The 21,322-nt window shown below is 44.7% G+C and overlaps 1 protein-coding gene across 1 annotated transcript in view; it reads right to left on the bottom strand.

Moving 5' to 3' along the window:
* Positions 1–304: 304 nt before the first annotated feature.
* PAFAH1B1 (platelet activating factor acetylhydrolase 1b regulatory subunit 1) overlaps positions 305–21,322 on the bottom strand; it is a 118,542-nt gene continuing 97,524 nt past the window's right edge. The window contains exons 10-11 of the mRNA XM_040338446.1: positions 8,780–8,936; positions 305–5,114 (exon numbers count right to left, since the gene is read on the bottom strand). Of these exons, the coding sequence (XP_040194380.1) occupies positions 5,041–5,114; positions 8,780–8,936 (231 nt within the window). The 3' untranslated portion in view covers positions 305–5,040. The remainder of the gene's footprint in view (positions 5,115–8,779; positions 8,937–21,322) is intronic.

The raw sequence follows: 21,322 nt of genomic DNA, 5'->3' as shown, positions 1-21,322 counted from the left end.
GGGCATTTTGAGAGGCAAGTGTGCATAATAGCACAATATGACAAAATCAAATACAGAAAAGTACACCCAAACAAAAAATTCAGCAACAGGTAAATGGTAGTTTCCTAGTAGTTAAAGGAAAAAAACCCTCAGGAGTAACTATTGGAACCAGAAAGGCAGAAGGCTTGGCCTGAGAATTCTTACAGGTTGAAGGAACACCACCATGTTACTTTCAGCTAGCACAGAAACTCCATTGTCTCTAACAGAAGGCCAAAGCTACCAGAATTCAATACTGGCATAGAAAAGACAAGAAAAAACAGGCATCTAGTTTTATATGCATTTAATAGTTTACCAATTGGTACAATAAGATTTTCTTTAATATGCAGAAAAACGAATAAATTTTGTTTTACACAGTCTGAGAGCAACAAATCTTACTGTAAAACACAGAGCAGTATTATATACATTCCTTTACTGATTTTTATAATCGTCCTTTAATTGTGTCACTTTCTTCTGTTAACGCTTACAGTCCAAGAAGAAAAAAAAATTCCTCCAAAATAAAACCTTTCCGTTTTTCTTACGAAAATGGACACTTTCTGTCATGTCCGTGTCAAGGGTCTACTAGACTGAAGAAACGGTTCTTCGAGAAAGGTGAGGAATGAGTGTATGTGTGTGGGAAAGGAAGGGGGGGGGGAGGGGAGACAATGTCAGCTTGGAGAACAAAGTAGCCACTTACATGATAGTGTGGATCAGCTTAAAATGGTTGTTTAAAGAAGTTTCAGTCGTGACTTGTAAATCCAAAACTTGGTTTCAATGAGGAAAAAGGTCTCTGAATTTACATTCACCACAAGTTTACATCTGTGTAAGTATTAATTTATTAACTAGAGCTACAATTTTGACAGATCTTGTAAGTGCCTGTTAATATATATATATTCATTATTTTCCATATGACCAGGATTATCAAGTCACCACCGAACAATAAAATAAAATAGCATGTTTAAACATCCCGTGTTGAGGGCACTGGCAGATTGCAAGATAGAGTTCAATCACCAGAGGGTTTCACATAAAGCAGAGAAGAGGCAATTCGGGGATAAGCAGGGTCTGACAATAATAGACTGGGCTTTGTGGGTCTAGAGTCCATTTTTGAATCTACAGTGCTCCACGACCCTGGACAACTTGCTAGTAACTAGTTACTGTTTGATTAGTGCCTGGGCACATCATTGGTCACACCAAACTAAAGCAGGACGGCTTAATCTTCTAAAGTGCAAGATGCTAAACAGACAGCAACAGTTTTTCACTCAACCACCCCACATTTCTGGTTATGTTAGAGCGACACATTTGCACTTTTCAAGCTAAACTGAAGTATAGGCAACAGAAGTGTCCATCAAACTGGAGGCAACTTTGTGAATGTTGCCTGTTGCTGGCTTGCATGACCATGGGCATCTTCAAAGTGGTCACAGTAGAGGCACCAACAGCACAAGTTCAGCGTTGCTGCAAGATAAGCGATACACTGCTCCAAAGTACGTGGAGTCCTTTTCTGTTCCACAGAAGTGTATAGTGCAAAAGCAATTTTCACTAATAAATAGGTGTTGATGCTTTATCCAGCTATGATGTGCTAAAATTTCAAGTTTGAGTTATAATGCCTGTCATTCTGACACATCCTTTCCCCCGGCGCCATTTGGCTGTTGAATGCCTTTTGTTGCCGAGGTTGGTCTCGATTCTCCAGTTATGATTTGCTGTTTGTAGGACAAAATATTTAATTAACCACAGGGAGCAAAGAACGACTTCTAAGTGACCCCAAAAAGCAACAATGCATGTAGTGACTACAGCTATGACATGGAACTTCCTTTTGGTTTTAAATTGCTAAAAAGGCATTTCTGCGAGCTAAAGCCTTTGACTAGGCCTCTGCAGCATCTCTGAAAAGACAGCAACACTACAAAGCAGATCAATAATGCTTCAACATACTATACAAAATGTGTCAATGTACAGAAGAGGCAATAAGGCACACTCACAATTGCCCAATCACTGAGAGTTCACATGACAGCTGACCGTACACTGAACATCAGCCAAGGAGTCCATTACATAGTATGCACACCGCTGACAATTTAATGGAATTCTAGACCAAGGGATCCTTCAAGTACATGTCTAAAAAGTAGATTGTGATTTGGGAAACCTCAAAAAAAAAAAAAAAAAAAACTTGAAAAAAAAAAAGTTATAGAAAATGCATTTTCTAAGAGGGCATTGGTCTGAATCTGTATTTTTTTTTTTTAATAGGGTGGGTAAAGCAGATCTAGAATTTTAGCTACAAAACGTGCTGGACAAACCATAAATGTGAAAGAGCTCTTTGTGTTTGGGAGCAAATGGTTACTGATGTTTCAAAATAAAATTGCCTTTTATATTTAAAAAACAGTGTAGTGTGACTTTTTTGTATTTTTTTTACTTTTTTTTTAAAGAAATCCTTGCTGGATACAACAGGCCAAACACTTACTAAACTTAAAAGCCTTTGTGCAGTTTTGGTTGTAATATTTAGTCAACTTACACTCGGGAGGGTAAAAAAAAAAGTAGATGATGCATAGCAGCCTGTACAGTGAACTGGACTTGCCCAAAAAAAAAAAACATTTAAAATTTGTGGGCACTCATAATGGAAACACCTGTGTATTACTCCTATAGTTTTGCAGGGTATTTTTATTTATGTGGGAGAAAAAACAAACAAAAAACAAAAAAAGGGGGGGGGGGGGACGTCAATATGACAAGGATTTATTTTTTTGACTATTCCACAAAAGGGAATTTGTTTTGCTTAATTTTTTTAATTTTAATTTTTTTTACACAAACTGCTTTGATATTTGACATGGTGACTACTGTGAGCACAAGTTTCAGGCATCAGAATAATTATACATGCTTGATTCCAAAGGTGCTTTTTGAAAAGGAATGGTTAGATCTGGTATTAAAACAAGAAATCAAAGAGAATGAACACAGTCACTGCAAAAGAGTGTGGGCCAGGAATCATCCAGGTAAATAGAGTGTCAAAAGCAATAGTAGGTAGAAAGGAAAAAAAACACATCAGTGGCTGTTGCTCATGAAGAGCGGTCACACTTTAAAGTCTATTTGCGTCAATATGTTTAGAAAGTACGTTTAAACTAGCTGGTTTATTTATTTTTTTCAGTATGATTTTGCCCATTTTTTTATTTGCATGGCAGTGTGCATGCTTTGAGTATTGACACATACACAAAAAAAAAAAAAACTAAAAAAGAAGGCAATTGTAAATGTTGCGTCTTCTCAGGTAACCAGTTTAAAACTGTGTACACGCTGCTTAGTGGTATTTCAGTAACAAAACATACAGCCAACGGATGTGAGAAGGCTGTTGCATGGGCAGGTGGAAGGAACAGCTTTATCTATTCATTGCCACCTTATTTGTAATGTGTTCATTGGTGCCGTCTCATTGGAAAGGATCAAATACAACAAAATAGAGCACTGATGTGCAGAAGGTCCACGTCTGAGGCATTTCCATTGAGCAGAGGTTTTGATGGGTTTCAGGATTAGTGCAAAGCATTTTTTTTACAACTCCACAATGTGCCTGCGTTTACTAACTAACAGAAACAGATGATTAACTATTATAGCATCTGTGCCTAAAGAACGCCCCTAAGAAACATTGATTTTAATGAGTGCAATGAATGCAAAGTGCACCCGCCCGTACGTAGCAACTAAAATTAGTAGTGATCTTAGTAAAAACTGAAATTTGACAGACTACTGAACACTGCACTCATTGTACTTTGCAAAACCTATATGATGTAGTTACCTGGTCCTTAAGGAGCGGTCAAAGCCAACATGAGCCTTTATGCATTCAAAATAGCTAACCCAGAAATCCTAAGCGCAATTAAGATTTTCAGTCAAGTGTAAAGCCAATACTTTTTCCAAATTGTATTTTTTAAAAGTGTCTTAAGTAGCCCTGGCAGCTGCTGCAAAAATAGCAAGCAGCCAGTAAGATTTTATATATGCTGCCTTGTTATAGATTAGCTGACCATACAGACTTGTGTATGGTGCAATACAAAACTCCTGTGTGTGGCTCTCCAACTTTAGCACTGTTTGGGAACTGCTATATGGGCAATCAAAAAATTCTAGTTTGTTGAGAAAGGTTTGTAGGGCAGCTTTAATCCTTTGCTTTAGATGAAGGCATGATGGCAGCTAATCCTGAGGCACAAAATGGTGGATTGACAGAATAAATAAAAAAAGGTAAGACAGCACATGGTTTTAAACATGCAGGTGTTCGTAATTCGAAACAAAACAAACTAACAAGTTTGTTGCATATTTTCTTTTTCCTTTTACGCTGATGAAAAGTCTTTGGTTGCCATCCAACAATCACCTCCTTAAAGGCCATCAAGCATGTAATGCCTCATACGTACCCTGAAGTGGCGATTCTTCGACACTAAGCAAGCATCCAGATTTATATGGACAAAAATTTATTAAATAATAATAAAAAAAAAAAAAAACACAAGAGGGGACACACATGCTGCGGGGGAAGTTTAATACCTGCAACAAAGTATTTAGTGCCATATTTTGCAGTAAGTTTACATACATAAAAAGACAAGTGCTACTGCTACACAAACCTCTGACTCTGTGGACACTCCAACACGAAGTGTATATTTTCATTTTAAAGCTCACTAAAATATTGTAATAGATCCACATTACTTTTCAAAAAGCCCCACAAAAATGTGCTTTTGAAGTGAGCCAACTGATCCAGGAAACCACAACCGAAGACAAAAAGCGACAGGCATGATTCTGCGGGACACCCCAGAATTACCTAGTTCTTGCCTGTTAGGTCTGATGTGACCAATGCCTGCCCATGTTCTTAAACCTATGGTACTTCTAGACAACGTATGTAAATTTACAGTATACAATTTGGATTCACCATGCATGAATACTTTTTGTGTAACATTTAATAAGCTCAATCTACATCCAGAATAATTTACATGAAAGGACAATAGGTATTTAACAGATGGGTAACCATGGTATCTGAGTGCATCCAGAGGAGAGGGAAGAGGCGATGGGAACCAAGGTGAGTTCAAATCAACGGCACTCCCACACTTTTACTGTTTGATCTACGCTTCCAGTGACCACGTAAGGTGCAGTCTTGTGGAAATCTAGAAGAGAAACCAAAAAGAGTATATTAGCTTACACTCTGCATACAACATTCAAGCTCAATCTTCACATAAAAAGGCTCGTTTACAGTAAAGAGCTTACAAGTTTACTGCTGTAAGGATATTGATGCGACTACCAAATATTCTAGATTAGCATTAAACAAATAACATTTCACTGGAGGACTGTACGTCATGTGCCGAATTGGAGTCTGATCTGACACAGGATTCTCTGCCGCATTCACAGATCATGTTACAAGCAGTGTAATCAATGATAGGAGAGGGGTCATGCCTTCCATGCACCATCTCTACTGCTGTTCTGTATGAACACCTAAAGCTGTTAACCCACACAGGACCAGAAGTTTAGAGACATGGAGACAGGCATCCCTGCAGTGAGTATTTCTCAATGATCCAGCTGCCTGCACAATGTGGGACATCATTCATTACAGGTAGAGTGATGCAGCACTCTCTACCTAGGTAGGTGCTAGAGTTTATGATTTTTTTAGAGCAGGTAAATTTAGGCAGGCCTAGCTGGAAGCCATTTTTTCTGATCTGTGTGGGCTAGGAGTGGCTCAGACAGTGTCACTCCATTATCTCTTCCCTTTTCCTTCTAAAGGATTCTAGAAGTGGAAGCAGTCTGTGGTATCTCAGGGAGCCATGACCAATCCCCAACTAGGATTGGCAGGGGGGACGGCCTCCTTGAAATATTTGGGGTCAGCCCAGCTGGGGAGGTGGAAGAACCAAGGATGAAGTACACAGCTGTCAGAGCCTTGGAGGAAGCTCGTGGGGTGACCTAGGGCTTGAGATTAGGGTGCAGGACAGATCCCTTCAAGAACTCATGAAGGATCTGAACAAGAGGCACAGAGAGGAGTCAGCTGGAGCTAGTACTGCCGGGCAGGTCTTCAGGAGGGAACCACCGGTTTGCAGCCAGGAGGGCTGGTGAGAGACATGTGCTATTAAGAGATCTAGAGAGGCATTCTATAGGAGGAAACAGTCAGTGTTGGGTGTGAAGCCTGTGAGGATTGAAATGTCATGGGCAGTAAAGACAGGCAGCTGCAGCCAGGAGGGCCTGAAGAGGGCTTACTGGAAGCAGTAGTCCCACCTAGGACAGCTAGCACTAAAGACTTCTTATTTCTATTTATGCTACATTAAAGGGGCCCGCAGTCCCTGCCTGCAAACATCGGTTACTAAGGTTTGGCTTGGTCAGTGTCAGGCCTAAATATGTGCTAGCTGTGCCTGAGAAGTAAGGCTAGGGGCTGTCTGCCCTTAGCGGGCTCTCTCCGTGCCGTCCCTTTAGGAAGTGTGCTGGAGCCGTTTGCGCCGTATTCCTAGCCACTAGAGGCAAAAACACATCCCCAAAATGGCCGCTCAGTAATAAGAGCGCGTGGGCTACAAGAAAATGTCCGCCGACACTATTAAACATGGCAGCGAACCCCCAGGGGACCCAAGGCAGACCCCCCCGCACACATGGCACCCCCAGAGAGCGGACCCGCCTCACAGCACTAAGCCCCAGGATGGACCCCCCCCCCCCCCCAGGTGGACACCCGTATCGCAGCCCCCAGCTACCCAGAGCATAGGGAAGGGAGAGAGGGAAAGCAGGGCGGACCCTCTATCGACCTCCCCAGGAATGCCCAGCCGCACCACCCTGCCGGAGCAGAGAACTGCTACTTACCCATCCTGCGACGACCGGCTGACGGCATCCCAGACAGAACCAACGTCCACGCGGTTACGGCATGGCTGTCGGCCCGGCACACTGTGATACGGACATAGAGCCCGGTCATGTGTGTGCCCTGGAGCATATAGCTCACCGGCCACCCCTGGAGCAACGGGGCCAAGCCCTGCTGTCTTACAAGATGCAGCCGCAAGACATAAAAGCGTGGGTGTTCCGAAGGAGAGCACTTCTCCGACGGGGCACTCAAGACAAGCCACAAGCGCTGCTGAAGGACCCCAGAAGAGGAGGATCAGGGCCACTGTGCAAAACCAACCGCACAGAGGAGGCAAGTATGACATGTTTATTTAAAAAAATAAAAAAGACGTTTAGTAACCCTTTAAGATAGATTTTTTTTCTAGCACAATACCCCAAGTTCGTGGTTCTCAACTCCTGTTCTCAGGACCCACTAACAGGCCAGATTTTAAGTATTACCTTGGGGAGATGCAGACTAGAATACTGCAATCACTGAGCAGCAAATTATATCACCTGTGATGTATTTCAGTTATCTTGCAAACCTGGCCTGTTAGTGGGTCCTGAGGACAGGAATTGACATCCACTTAGGGCAGTGGTTCTCGAGGACCTAAGGAGTTGGAAACAACCCTAAAAGGCAACCACTATACATCAGACTGACCAGAGGGGGGGAAAAAAAAAGGGTACAAGATGTATCCTTCAGCAGAACATACAAGAGTAGTAAAACCACCCTATACTGGTGCAGCAACACAAAAAAAACAGCAGGATGACTGGATGGGTCCACAAGCATATCCGGCGATTTCACAGGTTTCGCATAAAATCTCCTGCAGGGCCTGTGTACATTATTCAGGAGATGGTAATGCCAAGTCCTCCAACTTGCAACTATGCAGCCTCTTAATAGAGAACTGTGCAGGTGAGGGCATCATACCGAATGTCATTTAGTGAGCATTAGATAAAGTACGCAAAAAGTAGGTGTAGTGAAAAGGTTTTTGCAGCCTCAGAAGCTCTAAAAAATCCAAAAGGCCTATAAAAAGCAGACCGATCCTCCAAATGCAGGGGGACATGCACAGCATCAATGAGGCCTGAAACAGCCCCTCTATATCAGAGCCGGCTGAAGGAGACTGGGGACCCAACGACAGTTTTTCCCGACTACTTAGATTCTAAATCTGAAATGACAATGGGGCCATTTGGCTCACAGTCTTAAAAAGGGTCTGAAATAGATTGTCAGTTATCACACTTGAAACCACTATATAGACAAAGATCTAATAGCTGGGCACAAATTCCAGGTTAGCCCTGCAATCTTCCAGTCCAGTGGGATCCAAATACCTCAATAGCTGTAGCCAAGGATATGCCGCTTCAGCTGCTGTGCAGAGACTGGCTCAAGAAGCGTTACCGAAGTCTTGATGCAAGTCACAGAAGGGGGGGGGGGTGAGGAGAGTGGGGGGTTAGGTGGCACAGTGGGGTCATGGTTAAAACTTTTGCCTAGCAGTAAAAAGGTTCGCTGGTTCAAATCCCAACCACGACACCACCTGCCTGGAGTTTGCATGTTCTCCCTGTGCCTGTGTGAGTTTCCGCCCACACTCCAAAGACATGCTGATAGGTTAATTGGATCCTGTCTAAAATGGCCCAAATATGTATGAATGTGAGTTAGGGACCTTAGACTGTAAGCTCCTTGATGGTAGGGACTGACGTGAATGTATAATATGTATGTAAAGTACTGCTTAAATTGACAGCGTTATACAAGTAATAATAATAATAATACTAAAAGCTAATGGAAAAGCATCCAACTTCCTGGCACAACCATAAAAAACATTTTTTTAGGTAGGGTAGGGTTGGGTTATACAAGGGCTACCCCCAACTGCTTTAGATTTTCAAAAATTCCTGTCTCCCTTTAAAGGAGTATCGAGAGCAATAACCTTTGAGTCTAGAAAAGTTGCAATAATGGCAAACTCACCTGAAATGATAAAAACATTTATCATAAAAAACTTACCCAAAGAGGTAACAAAGTGTTCATGCGCATTCAAGGTTTTCATGCAGCGCTTGTTCTTATAGTCCCAAATACGTAGGGTTTTATCATCAGCACAGCTCAATATAAACTTCCCACCTGGATGAAACAGGATGCCACGTACCCAGTTATCATGGCCAACCTATGAAACAATGGTATTTATTTTTAAAATAAGTTTATTTAGAAATGTTTTTAACAGACCAAACAGGTCAGGATAATACATCTTAGCATATAATATATTCACATTTTGCCATCTCTTATCATTCATATGTGTAGTATAAGATTGGTAAACAACCCAAAAAGTCCATGAAAAGAAAAAAAAAAAAATAGGATATTTTGCACTCACTGTAAAATCCTTTTCTCTGACGTCCATGGACGGACACAGCTCCTTAAATCTTGACAAGTGGGTTATGTTCCCTGTTTACAGGAGACGACTAGGCAGAAACTTGTTCGATAATTAAATACATGTTACATTAACAGAGTTTAACAGCGGTCCCTCCAGACAAAACTTTCTTGCAGTATGCAGCCTCAGTTCGTAACAAGCAGTACAAACCTAAAAAGAAGGGGGGGGGGGGGGTGCTGCTGTGTCCGTCCATGGACGTCCGAGAAAAGGATTTTACGGTGAGTACAAAAGATCCTATTTTCTCTTATCGTCCATGGACGGACACAGCTCCTTAAATCTTTACAAGTAGGACATCCCCAAGCAGTGTCAAAAAAGAGGGGTGGGAACAGTATCAGTAAAACCAATTTAAATGTCACCCCAAAACAAGCAGAGCTCCTCAACAGAAGAGGTGCAACAGTAAACAGCCGCCTGCAAAACTTAGCGGCCGAAAGCAGCATCAGAAGATGCACTCACAGCAACCATGTAAAATCTGGAAAAATCTGGAAAAAGTGTGAACGGACGACCAAGTCGTTGCCCCGCACACCTGTGAGACTGTCGGAAAACTCAGGAAGCACCAATTGCCCTGGTCGAAAGTGCCGTGACCGGAAAGAGAGGTGACCGCCCCCTAAGAGTATAGGTCTGTATGACAGCCTGCCTGATCCACCGAGAAATGGTGGTCGACGAGACCGCCAGGCCCTTTTGTGGACCAGACACCGACAGAAAAGGAGAGTCAGATCTCCGAAACGGAGCAGTAGCAGGCAGGTACAGCCGCAAAGCGCATACCACGTCTAAAGTAGGAAACGCAACCTCCTTAGAATGCACCGGCCGAGGACAAAAGAATGGAAGAAAAAAGTCCTCATTCAGGCGAAAGGCCGAAACCACCTTTAAAAGCACCACCACGTAATCCTAATGGAGGATCAAGCATGGTGACTTGCAAGGCAAGACCTTAAACTCAGAAACCCTTCTGACAGGATTAATGGCCACTAAAAATGCCACCTTCCGAAATAGTGTCAAGAGAAGAATCTGATGTTTCCAAAAAGGAAGGTTCCTGAAGAACCGAGAGCACCAGAGTCCAAACTCATGGGGGAAGAGGTGAACCAAGAGGGGGAAGTATGACAAACCCCTAGCACAGAAAAGAAAATGGGCCGCAAAAGGCCACTGACAAAAAAAACAGTCAAGGCTGAAATCTGCCCCCAAACGGTGCTTGAGGCAATTTTTAGATCCATTCCAAGCTGTAAAAACAGCAGGACCCATCTCTTCGCACAAAAGAGACGTAGGCCTTCTAGGTGCGATGGTAAATCCTCCTGGATTTACCATCAGCATGGGTGAGATGACCGAGACAGACAGACCCCGGTCTCTTAAAGTCTGGCTTCCAACAGCCATGTCGTGCAAGACAGCGACTGTACCACAGGAGGAAGTATGGGACCTTGAGACAGGTCGTCCTCCCGCCCTGGCACCCACCAGGGTACATCCGCCACCAGGCGCCCGAGATCGGTGTACCAAGGACGCTGAGGCCAATCTGGAGCGATTAGAGTCATCGGGATCCCCTCGGCCTCCACTCTTTGGAGCAGCCGAAGGAAGCAACTACAATGGAGGAAAGACCAAAGAAGCCGATACAGACCCCACAGGGCCACCAACGCGTCCGTACAGGGATCACTAGACCTGGCCACAAACTCCGTCACCTTGTGGTCGAGACGAGCGGCCAGGAGATCCATGCCCTGCGAGTCTCCCCTCCTGCAAGGGAGCTGAAACACCTCCAAGTACAGCGATCAGTCACCCTGGTCCAGCATCTGGCGACTCCGGTAGTCTGCCTGCCAATATACCTGATGGTAGATCGAAGCCACGGCCGTGGCGTTGTCCGGCTGAATCCAGATCGGGCGACCCTTCAACCTCCTCGACCACGAGGAGAGGCATAGCCTGATCGCCCAAAGTACTAGGACATTGATTGGTAGACAGGAGTCCACTTGAGTCAAGTGACCCTGGGCCGACTGGACCCGCCAGGCGCCCCCCTCAACCCATGAGGCTGGCGACCGTTGTAATCGCCATCCACTGAACGGGAAGAAACTACTTCCCGGACTGAAGAGTCAGGGATCCCAGCCACCAATTCAGAGAGACCGAGTAGGTGGCTCACCAGATCTGATGATCCAGAGACCAAAGAGATTTGTACCACTTGGACAGTATCTCCCACTAGAAAACACAAGTGTGGAACTGGGCATACGATACCGCCTCGGAGGCTACCAACAGGCCCAGGACTGGCATGCAAAACGGAGAAATGACCGATTGCATGAAGCCAACACCCTCACTGCAGACTGAAGAGTCTGCAATTTCTCCAGGGGAAGAAAAACATTTGCCACTGAGGAGTCCGGATCAACCCTAGGTACTCCAAACGCTGAGTCGGAACCAGGACCGACTTCAAAATGTTTAACACCCAACCAAATTTTTGGAGGGTCCACAATGGCTATAGACACATCCTCCACTAATTCTGGGCCAGAAGCTGCTGTCAGAAAAAGGGCGTCCAAGCAGTCCACGATGGCAAAGCCTCACTGTCCCAGCAAAGCTAGGATAAGTGCGAGCACCCTGGTGAAAACTCTTGGTGCTGACGCTAGATCAAAAGGACACTGACAGTGGACCTCCCCAATCACGAAGCACAGAATCTCTGACTTGCGCAAAATGGGGCATGCATGTATGCGTCCTTGATGTCCAAGGACACTAGAATGTCCCCCGGATGTAGCGCAGCTACCACCGAACGAATGGATTCCGTGCGGAACTACCCATCGTTCACAAAGGCATTTTAGGCCCTTGAAGTTCAAAATCGTATGGACCCCGTCCATCTTTGGGACAGAGAACAGATTCGGATAGAATCTCTCAAACCTCTAGTCCCGCAGGACAGGTAAATAGCAAGCGCCACACTGCCTCAGGGAAGACCGACGAGCCGCAAGACTCGAGGGAAAAAATCTGTTCGGTGGATTGGAAGGAACCCTATCAAATACTCTGAAGAGACCACCCCGCAGACCCACTGGTCGGCGATCAGGGAGGTTCACTGAACTGTGAACCTGCAAAGCCGTGCCCCCACCCAAGATACAGGCGGGGGGGGGCTACATACATTGGCGTGTTCGGCTTACGCACCCAGGGACATTTCAGTCCCCCAGTTGAGCCTTTAGTCGGCCCGGGAGGGTCAACCCGCGGGCCCTGACTAACGCAAAAATACCGCTAAAGGACCGGCCCACATCACGGCTCCATTCCCCTGGAGGACTGAGGGAGAGTGCTCTCACCCCCAGTGAGATCCTTGATAATGTCGTCCAAAGAGGTACTAAAAAACCTCCCACCCCTGAAGGGTAAATCAGCCAGGGCATTTTAAGATGCTAGGTCAGCAGACCAGCAATTCAGCCAAACCAGGCGGAGCAAAACCAACGCGGAAACAGAGGCTCTGGACATCAAGAATGCCCCGTGTGGCATCACAGACATATAGAAGGCCCTGGATCAACTGGTCAGCCAGTCTAATAATTTAGGGAGGGAGCTGGTGCTCCTCCACAGTCTGTGCAAAACCTTGCCCATTCAGAGAATGTCAGACACCAAGGTTGCGGCCACAACAGGTCGCAATGCATACCCCAGCATGGTAAACATGGAGCGGGTCAGCGCCTTGGACCTCCTATCAATAAGGTCCCTGAAGGCAGGGGTCCCTTCTATAGGGAGAGCAACAACCTGAGAATTTTTTTTTTTTTAAACTCTCCTCAAAAAGGGAGAAAACCCCAGGCGCTGAGGCACTAAAAAGACATGTGCAGCATTTCCCATTCCTTATAAATGAACTAGTCAAAGAAAAAAATAAGGAAAAGCTTTCACAGAGCGGTCCGATTTACACAAAAAAGACAGAGCACTCAGAGAAAACCTCCGCTGCACAGACAGCATAAGGGAGTTCCATACAGCGCACTAACAAGTCATAGGAGTGTGGGAGGAAATCAGATTAACCGGAGAAACCCCACGCAGACATAAGGAGAGAGCATGCAATCTGCAGGCAGTTTGTGTTGGAGTACAGATTTAAACCTGTGACTCTCTTGCTGCCAGGTGAGGGAGTGAACCACCACATCACCGTCCACGTCTCCATATAAAACAGAACAGGGGGACCTGAGCCGCAGCCAGGTCCTGGTCTGATATAAATCATTCCCCATGGAAAAAGAGTAACGCTCCAAGCCCTGCGACCTATGCTATGCTCCCGCCCTGTAGTACTGACAGGTGCAGACTCTGCGCTGATCCGTGGAAAAAATAAATGTTCCTGGACTGCCGCACTTGGATAGGCGATTTATTGAAACAAAATGAACAAAGGATAAAATCCAAAAATTCATGCAACACTGCAATCAATGGTAGCAAGTGGACATAGGGGACAAAAAAGCGTCTGTGGGAATCCCAGGTGCAGGAGCACCAGCTGCCACTTCAGGCATGATTGGGGAAGAGACTGACTCCATTTCAAAAGCTTCCAGGGCCCTATTCAGGCTAGACTGAAACCCCACCCTCTTGCTGCGCTGAACGGGGGGACCCACCATCACAGCAAAAGACTGCACAGCACCGCTGCCCGCCCTAAGTAAACAGCGTGTGTGAGAGGAGGAAAAACTGAGGAGACCTGCGCACCGTAGGGACCAGCACAAGATGGCCGAATGCAATAGTAACCTGCGCCATAGCGCGGCTACAACAAAATGGCCGCCAGTGGGATTTTCAATAGTAACTGAAAATCACCCAAAAAAATGGCGACAGCACTGCAAAAAATGGTGGCAAAACGCAGCATTTTGAACAGTGAAATCCCAAAAAGTCTAAACAGTGTCCAAACTCCCGTTTTAAAAAGACCCCAGCAGTAAAAAGAAACACCGCAGTCCCCAAAGTAAGGTGCCACCCCTCAGTAATGTAATGCAGCAGAGGGAAAAGGAGCAGGGAAGGGAGGATAGGAGGACCCCCGAAACCCAGGAATGCCAAGCCGTACCAACCCACAGAAGCGGGAGGGACTGTACTTACCCGTCCTAGCGAGGACTCACTGACGCATTCCTGACAGGCCTACAACAGCAATGGAGGTAGCCGTCGGCCCGGTCAACTGTGAGTGAGACAACACCACAGCCCCGTCATGTGTGGACCTCTGAGCAAAGCTCACCGCCCGTCCCAGGAGTCATGGGGTAGGTTGTGGCAGACCCAGCCTCTTTGCAAAGGTGTGCTTACGCTCGCTGGCTGGACTGAGTAGACTACAAGGATCTATACATCCAGCCTGTCTCTCAGCCGACAGTTGATAGAAGAATCTTTCAAGAAAAAATAAAATAAAAATTTTCCTCAGAGCGCTGGGCCCAAAGGGAGCCATACGTCGTCCTCCTTTGCTAGGCAGAACGAAACTGAGGCTGCATACTGCAGGGGGGGGAGGGTTATGTCTGGAGGGACCGCCCCCTGGGCGGGGCTGTTCAACTCTGTTAAAGTAACATGTATTTAATCATCTAACATGTTTCTGCCTAGTCCTCTCCTGTAAACAGGGAACATAAGGAGCTGTGTCCGTCCATGGACGATAAGAGAAAAGTCATTTTTAACAATCACTGAACTTTAGAATTACAATAAAAAGCTACAAAATAGAACTGAAGCCATTCATAGTGGCTGCATGTTTCTGATCAACAGCTTTACATACAAAGGGCTATATAAAAAGGAGTTTAGGCCCATCAAGCGTTTTTTCCCGTTGATTTCGATGGGAAGGGGCGCTTTAGGAGCGGCGTATTCACCGCTCCTAAATCGCTGCAAAGAAGCTGCTTGCAGGACTTTTGATGCCCTGCCAGCGCAGTGCCTCAGTGTAAAAGCACTCGGGATTTCACATTGGGATTGCAGATGCGGCTATTGCGCCTGAAAAACGTCCTAGTGTGAAAGGGGTCTACATGGACATCTAGGCTAACAGAGTTGCTTCTACAGGCTGAAAGAAAAAATGCCAAATGCTTGAATAAGCAACATTTTTTATGTCCAATGCGCATGAGACCTATCTGTCATATCCATGCACAATGTATACCTCAATACTGAGTAATATACAGTGCTACAGTGCCTTGAAAAGGTATTCATAGCCCTGGAAATGTTACAACCAAAAACGCAAAATGTAGGTTATTGGGATTTTATGTGATAGACCACACAAAGTGTCACATAGTTGTGAAGTAGAAATATTTTTTTTTATTTAATATATATATATATATATATATATATATATATATATATATATATATATATATATATATATATATATATATATATATATATATATATATATATATATATATATATATATATATATATATATATATATATATATATATATATCCTAACCCTGCTTTAACCTTCTCCACAACTTTATTTCTGACCCATCTGGTGTGTTCCTTGGCCTTTCATTATGCCGTTTGTTCATTGTGGTTCTCCAACAAACCTCTGAGGGCTTCACAGAACAGCTGTATTTTTACAGGGGTTAAATTACATTGGCGGACTCTTTACCAATTAGGTGACTTCTGAAGGCAATTGGTTCCACTAGATTTTTAGTTAGGGGTATCAGAGTAAAGGGAGCTGAATACAAATGCACGCCACACTTTTCAGAGATTTGTAAAAAAATATCGAAAACCATTTTTCATTTTCCTTTCACTTCAGTTATGTGCCACTTTGTGCTGGTCCATTACAAAAAATACCAATAAAATACATTTACATTTTTAGTTATAAACGTAGAAAATTTCAAGGGGTTTTTAAGGTACTGTATATTCCATGTATACACCAATACTGAGCACTATATATATGTATATTCCATGTATACACCAATACTGAGCACTATATATATATATATATATATATATATATATATATATATATATATATATATATATATATATATATATATATATATATATATATATATATATATATATATATATATATATATATATATATACCCCATTACTGTACACCCCCCTCACAACACACCTGTATTGTTAATGTTTAAATATTTTATTTTATGAACTACACCTGCATTAAAGTTAAGTAATTTAGTAGTTACTGTTCTAAATACTGTTATTGTATTCTGTGTTCAAGCTACATGCAGGGAGTGTTTTTTTTTTTTAAAGATTAAAATAAGGTGCGCATGCGCGAGCGGCGGTGATGGACGCCTGATCCGTGCGCTCCGCTCCAGGCTCAGGCAGCGGCGCCCATAGCTCGGTTCACGGCCGGAGTTAAGCGCCAAAAACGACACGAGCTGTCTCCCCGGGCTAGCGGGCACATTTAGGCATCTTAGGCGGTAAGAAAGGACGAAAATTCAGGCCGTTATCGGAGGAGGAAAACCGTGAGGTAAATCCAAGATGGCCGCCACGCAGCAGCCTAAAGCCCTCTCACACAGCCTAAATGAGAAGGGGACACACAGGCCGATGCAGCCCTTCCTCTACCCACCGCAGTTTTCCCCAGAGGCAGTGGGGAATTCCCCTCAGGGGTGCTCTATATCCCAGGAAGCCATAGGCTTATTAAACAAGTCAGAGGGAGCTGAATTACCTCCCTTACAGGTGGGAGCTAACATGATGCTGACACAAAATCCCCTCAGCCATGACACACAGCTACAGGGCTCTGCAGCTTCAATGGATGACCTATTCCTCAAATTCTCTATGCTTCTGGAGAGAGGACTATCACAAACGGCTGCAAAAATAACAGGGGATTTGAAGGCAGACTTTCACTCACTAGGCTCCAGAATTGAAGCTATTGAAAGCAAAATGGAGGAGACAGTGGCTGCTACTTCACAAAACTTCAGCCAAATACAAACACTACAAGACCAACTGGACATTGCAATGTCTCGTATCGATGACCTCGAGAACAGATCGAGAAGAGCGAATATTAGGATCCGTGGGCTCCCTGAGACCATTTTGAATGTGCCAGAAGCAGTGCAGGACCTAATTAAATATCTCGTACCGTCTGTTGCCCCCCATCATTTGGAGCTGGATAGAGCCCATAGAGCCCTGGGACCTCCCAGGAAAGACGGCTTCCCCAGGGATATCATCGCCAAACCCCATCATTACTTCATAAAGGAGGAGGTCATGAGGCAAGCTAGATCTAATCAAAACATAATGTGCCAGGGACATCAGGTACAACTTTTCACCGATCTATCTCCGTCCACCATCCAGAGACGTCGATCCTTGAAGCCCCTTCTCCTAGCTCTTACCCAGAAAGTGATCAAATATAAATGGTCCTTCCCTTTTGCAGTCAAGTTTGAATTCAAAGGCAAACCATACGCTTTTTCCAATCTACCAGACGGTGAGGCATTGCTTCTTCGCCTGAAGATCATTGCACAAGAAGCGGAAATGGACACGTCTAACACAGGACAGGGATCTAATAAACGAGCCATTCCCACTAGCCCTCCATCTCCTTTATGGGTGAAGAACAAAAACAAGAAGGCTAAAGATGATGGAACAACTTGAAGTAGTACCTCTCCTGCTTGAATAGCAGGTTTTTGTTCACCGTTGTGCTAAACCTTGGCTGAGCTGAACAAACTGACTTGATTTGTCTTGCTCGATTTCATTCATTGTGTGGTGTTTCTTCTCTTCTCATTTTTTCTCTCCTAGTCTCTACTAAAATGTTGGATTCTAGGTTCAAGTATGCTCTATACTCCCAGATATGCTAGAACGGGTGACTTTATTCTATGTCTTTACTCCCAGGTTAGGGATGTATTGTGTGTCGTGAGCCGTTCTATTTTTTTTTTCAGGTGATCATCACATTTTCATGGGCGCCCGGCCTGGGCCTGGTCCCTATGCGCCTCCTTCCAGCCTTCGGTCGACTTATGGTCCCCGAGGGATGGACGGCTCTCCCTGGTTTGGGGAGAGCTGATTGTGAATTCTCTTACATGAGCGTCTGGGGCCTCTCCTCCCTAGCGCTCCTTTTTCCTACTTCAGGAGACCTTTCTGGTTCTGTCCTTTCCTGTCTTCCCCTCCCTATTCCCGTGATCCCTAAGCATCTTTATGTTGGTCTAACATGTGTTTTGCTTCCAGGTACCTCAGTTAACAGAATCAGCTCGGGGGTTCCAGACCTCGTGAAGGTTGTTGCGATCGGGGTCAGATCCTTCTTGGTCCTGAGACTGCAACAGGTGAGTGGGGGGTGCATGCGCTGGGGGGCCACCTCTGAACTCCATGGCTAGCTCCTGTGATCTTAAGCTCCGCATTGCTTCCCAAAATGTCCAAGGTATCAACTCCCCGATTAAACGAAGGAAGGTATTGGATCAATATAAATCTCTCCATTTTGATGTCATTATGTTACAGGAGACTCACTTTCCTATCCGATACAGCCCTACTTTTCTTCATCAGCATTTCCCCCAATTTTATTTAGCCAGTGCAGAAAACAAAACGAAAGGGGTGGCTATTCTTTTCTCCAAAAAATGTGCATTTGTTAAGACTTCCGACATCTCTGACCCGGATGGGCGGTTTTTACTTTTAAAAGGCAAGATAGGGGATCAAATATTCTCATTTGTATCTTATTACGCCCCGAACAGGGGACAAGCAAAATTTTTCAGGGAAATGCTTGAGGCCCTATCCCCTAATTTGGAAGGCACTATAGTATTTGGTGGTGATTCTAATATGGCCCTGGATCATGGATTGGACAAAACTAAACCGCCTGGGTCTAGACTAATACGTCCATCGAGAGAAAGCCTCAAAATCGCCAGGCTTCTGCATAGCTTTGGCCTTGCGGATGCCTGGAGGGAACTCAACCCCTCTAAGAGAGACTACACTCACTTTTCCCACCCACATCTCACCTATGCTCGCATTGATCACATTCTTACACCTTCCATCACCTTACCGGCAATACTGTCTGCTTCCATACGGGACTCTGCTATATCAGACCACTCCATAGTTCTTATCACACTTAAACTAGGCCTTAGGGAAGGCTCGCGCACGTTATGGAAATTGAATGAGTCGCTACTTTCTGAGCCGGCCAGAGTCAAGGAGATAGGTTCTGCCCTATTGGACTATTTTAAGCTCAACGACACTGGAGAAGTGTCCGAGGAAACACTCTGGGCGGCCCACAAAGCCTATATAAGGGGTAAGCTTATACAGATCTCCTCGCGGGTTAAGAAGGAAAGATTAGCTGATATAGAGAAATTGGAAAAGGAATATTCTTCCCTCAAGGAAATGCATAAAAAGAACCCTACGGGAGTCCCTACTACCCTGCTTGATAATGCCAGGTTGGCTCTGAACCTAGCTCTGACAACTCGAGCAGAAAAATCAATTAGATGGGGTGCACACAAATTCTTCACCAAAGCTGACAGAATTGGACCCATGCTCGCATCCAAACTTTCCCCCAAAACCAAACTGATCTCCATGCCTAAAATTAAAATAGGGGGGGATCCTCCCACGACCAATCCCTCCAAGACTCTGGAAGCTTTTCACAGCTTTTATTCAAGCCTCTATGACTCTCATACACCGCCCTCGACGAACCTATATTCCAAATTTTTTGATGGCCTCCCCACCCCTTCTATCTCGAGGGCTCATAGGGAGATAATGGATTCCCCAATCACAGGGGATGAGGTGAGGGAGGTGATCAAGGGTCTCCGTAAGGGGTCAGCTCCGGGACCGGATGGTCTTTCCATTCCTTATTATAAATCCTTCGTAGATATACTCACACCCCATATGGTCAGATTCTTTAACTCCAAAACCATGGGCAACCCTTTTGACCCCCAGATTAACACGGCTTTCATTTCAGTTATCCCCAAACCTGACAAAAACCCTGAAGAGGTCCAGAATTACCGCCCAATTTCCCTTATTAACAATGACCTTAAGGTCCTCACAAAAATTTTAGCCAACAGACTGGCGGGGTTTATTGGACAGTATGTACACAGTAACCAAGTGGGATTCATACCGGGCAGACAAGGCCCAGACCAAATTCGACGGGCAATAGACTTAATATCGATCCTACAAACCAATTGGAAGGGAGGGACCCCCCAGAAGGGGTTTTTATTGTCACTGGATCTCCAAAAGGCCTTCGATTCTGTTTCCTGGCCTTACATTTTCAACGTTCTCGAACGTTGGGGTTTCGGGTCCGGGTTTCTAGGTATAGTCAGAGCACTGTATGCACACCCTAGGGCGATTGTTCGGATAAATGGTCACTACTCCAAACCCATAGAAATTAAGAGAGGCACGAGACAGGGCTGCCCTCTGTCGCCTTTATTATTTGCTATTGCGATAGAATCTCTCGCTATTGCCATAAGACAGAATCCCAACATATTAGGAGTCAAGTGTGGGGAACAGATTCATAAATGTGCGCTCTTTGCGGACGACATTCTATTGTTCTTGACTTCTCCCATTACCACCCTCCCCAACCTATGTCGTATTCTAGACGACTTTACTAATCTGTCGGGCCTCTCGGTCAACTACTCCAAATCTCAAGCACTTAATATATCTCTAAGTCCCCAAGAAGTTCAGGGCCTCCAACATTCCTTTAAATTTATCTGGAGTGAGTCGACTATAACATACCTAGGCATCACCTTAGCAGCCAAGACCGAGGCTCTCTATAACCTTAACTATCCCCCCATGTACAAAAAACTGGAAACCGACATGCTCAATTGGTCTAAATTAAACCTTTCCTGGATTGGTAGGATCAACTCGATCAAAATGTCTCTGTTCCCCAAACTCCTATATTTCTTTCGCTCCCTTCCTATCCCAATTAGAAGGAATCACTTAAAATCTTTTCAAAGCAAACTACTTAAGTTCGTTTGGGGCGCATCGGGGTATCGTATACCCCAGGATACACTCTTTCGACATAAACGCAAAGGTGGGCTTGGCCTTCCTGATCTATACAATTACTACCTCTCAGCTAGATTAGCACAGCTCTCATCTATATATGACAAACACAATATACCGGATTGGGTCAGCATTGAGGAACAAGCAGTCCCCAACATACCGCTGGACTGCCTTCTATGGATCCCTATTAAATCACGCCCTTCTATCTTATCCCCAGTGTTGTCCCAATCTTTTGCCTTGTGGGATCGCCTTAGACAAAAGCACCAACCTTATCTCTTCTATCCGTCCTTTAGCTCGTATTTTTAATAACCCTGATTTCCCTCCCGGATTGCGATCAGAGGATTTTCAATGGTGGACGGATAAGGGGCTGTATCGGATAGGACAGTATTTTACCCC

The sequence above is a fragment of the Rana temporaria genome, chromosome 2 (assembly GCF_905171775.1).
Source record: "Rana temporaria chromosome 2, aRanTem1.1, whole genome shotgun sequence".
Taxonomy (NCBI): Eukaryota; Metazoa; Chordata; class Amphibia; order Anura; family Ranidae; genus Rana; species Rana temporaria.
The sequence above is the reverse complement of the archived record's forward strand: the minus strand, read 5'-3'. Positions and strand labels throughout refer to the sequence as shown.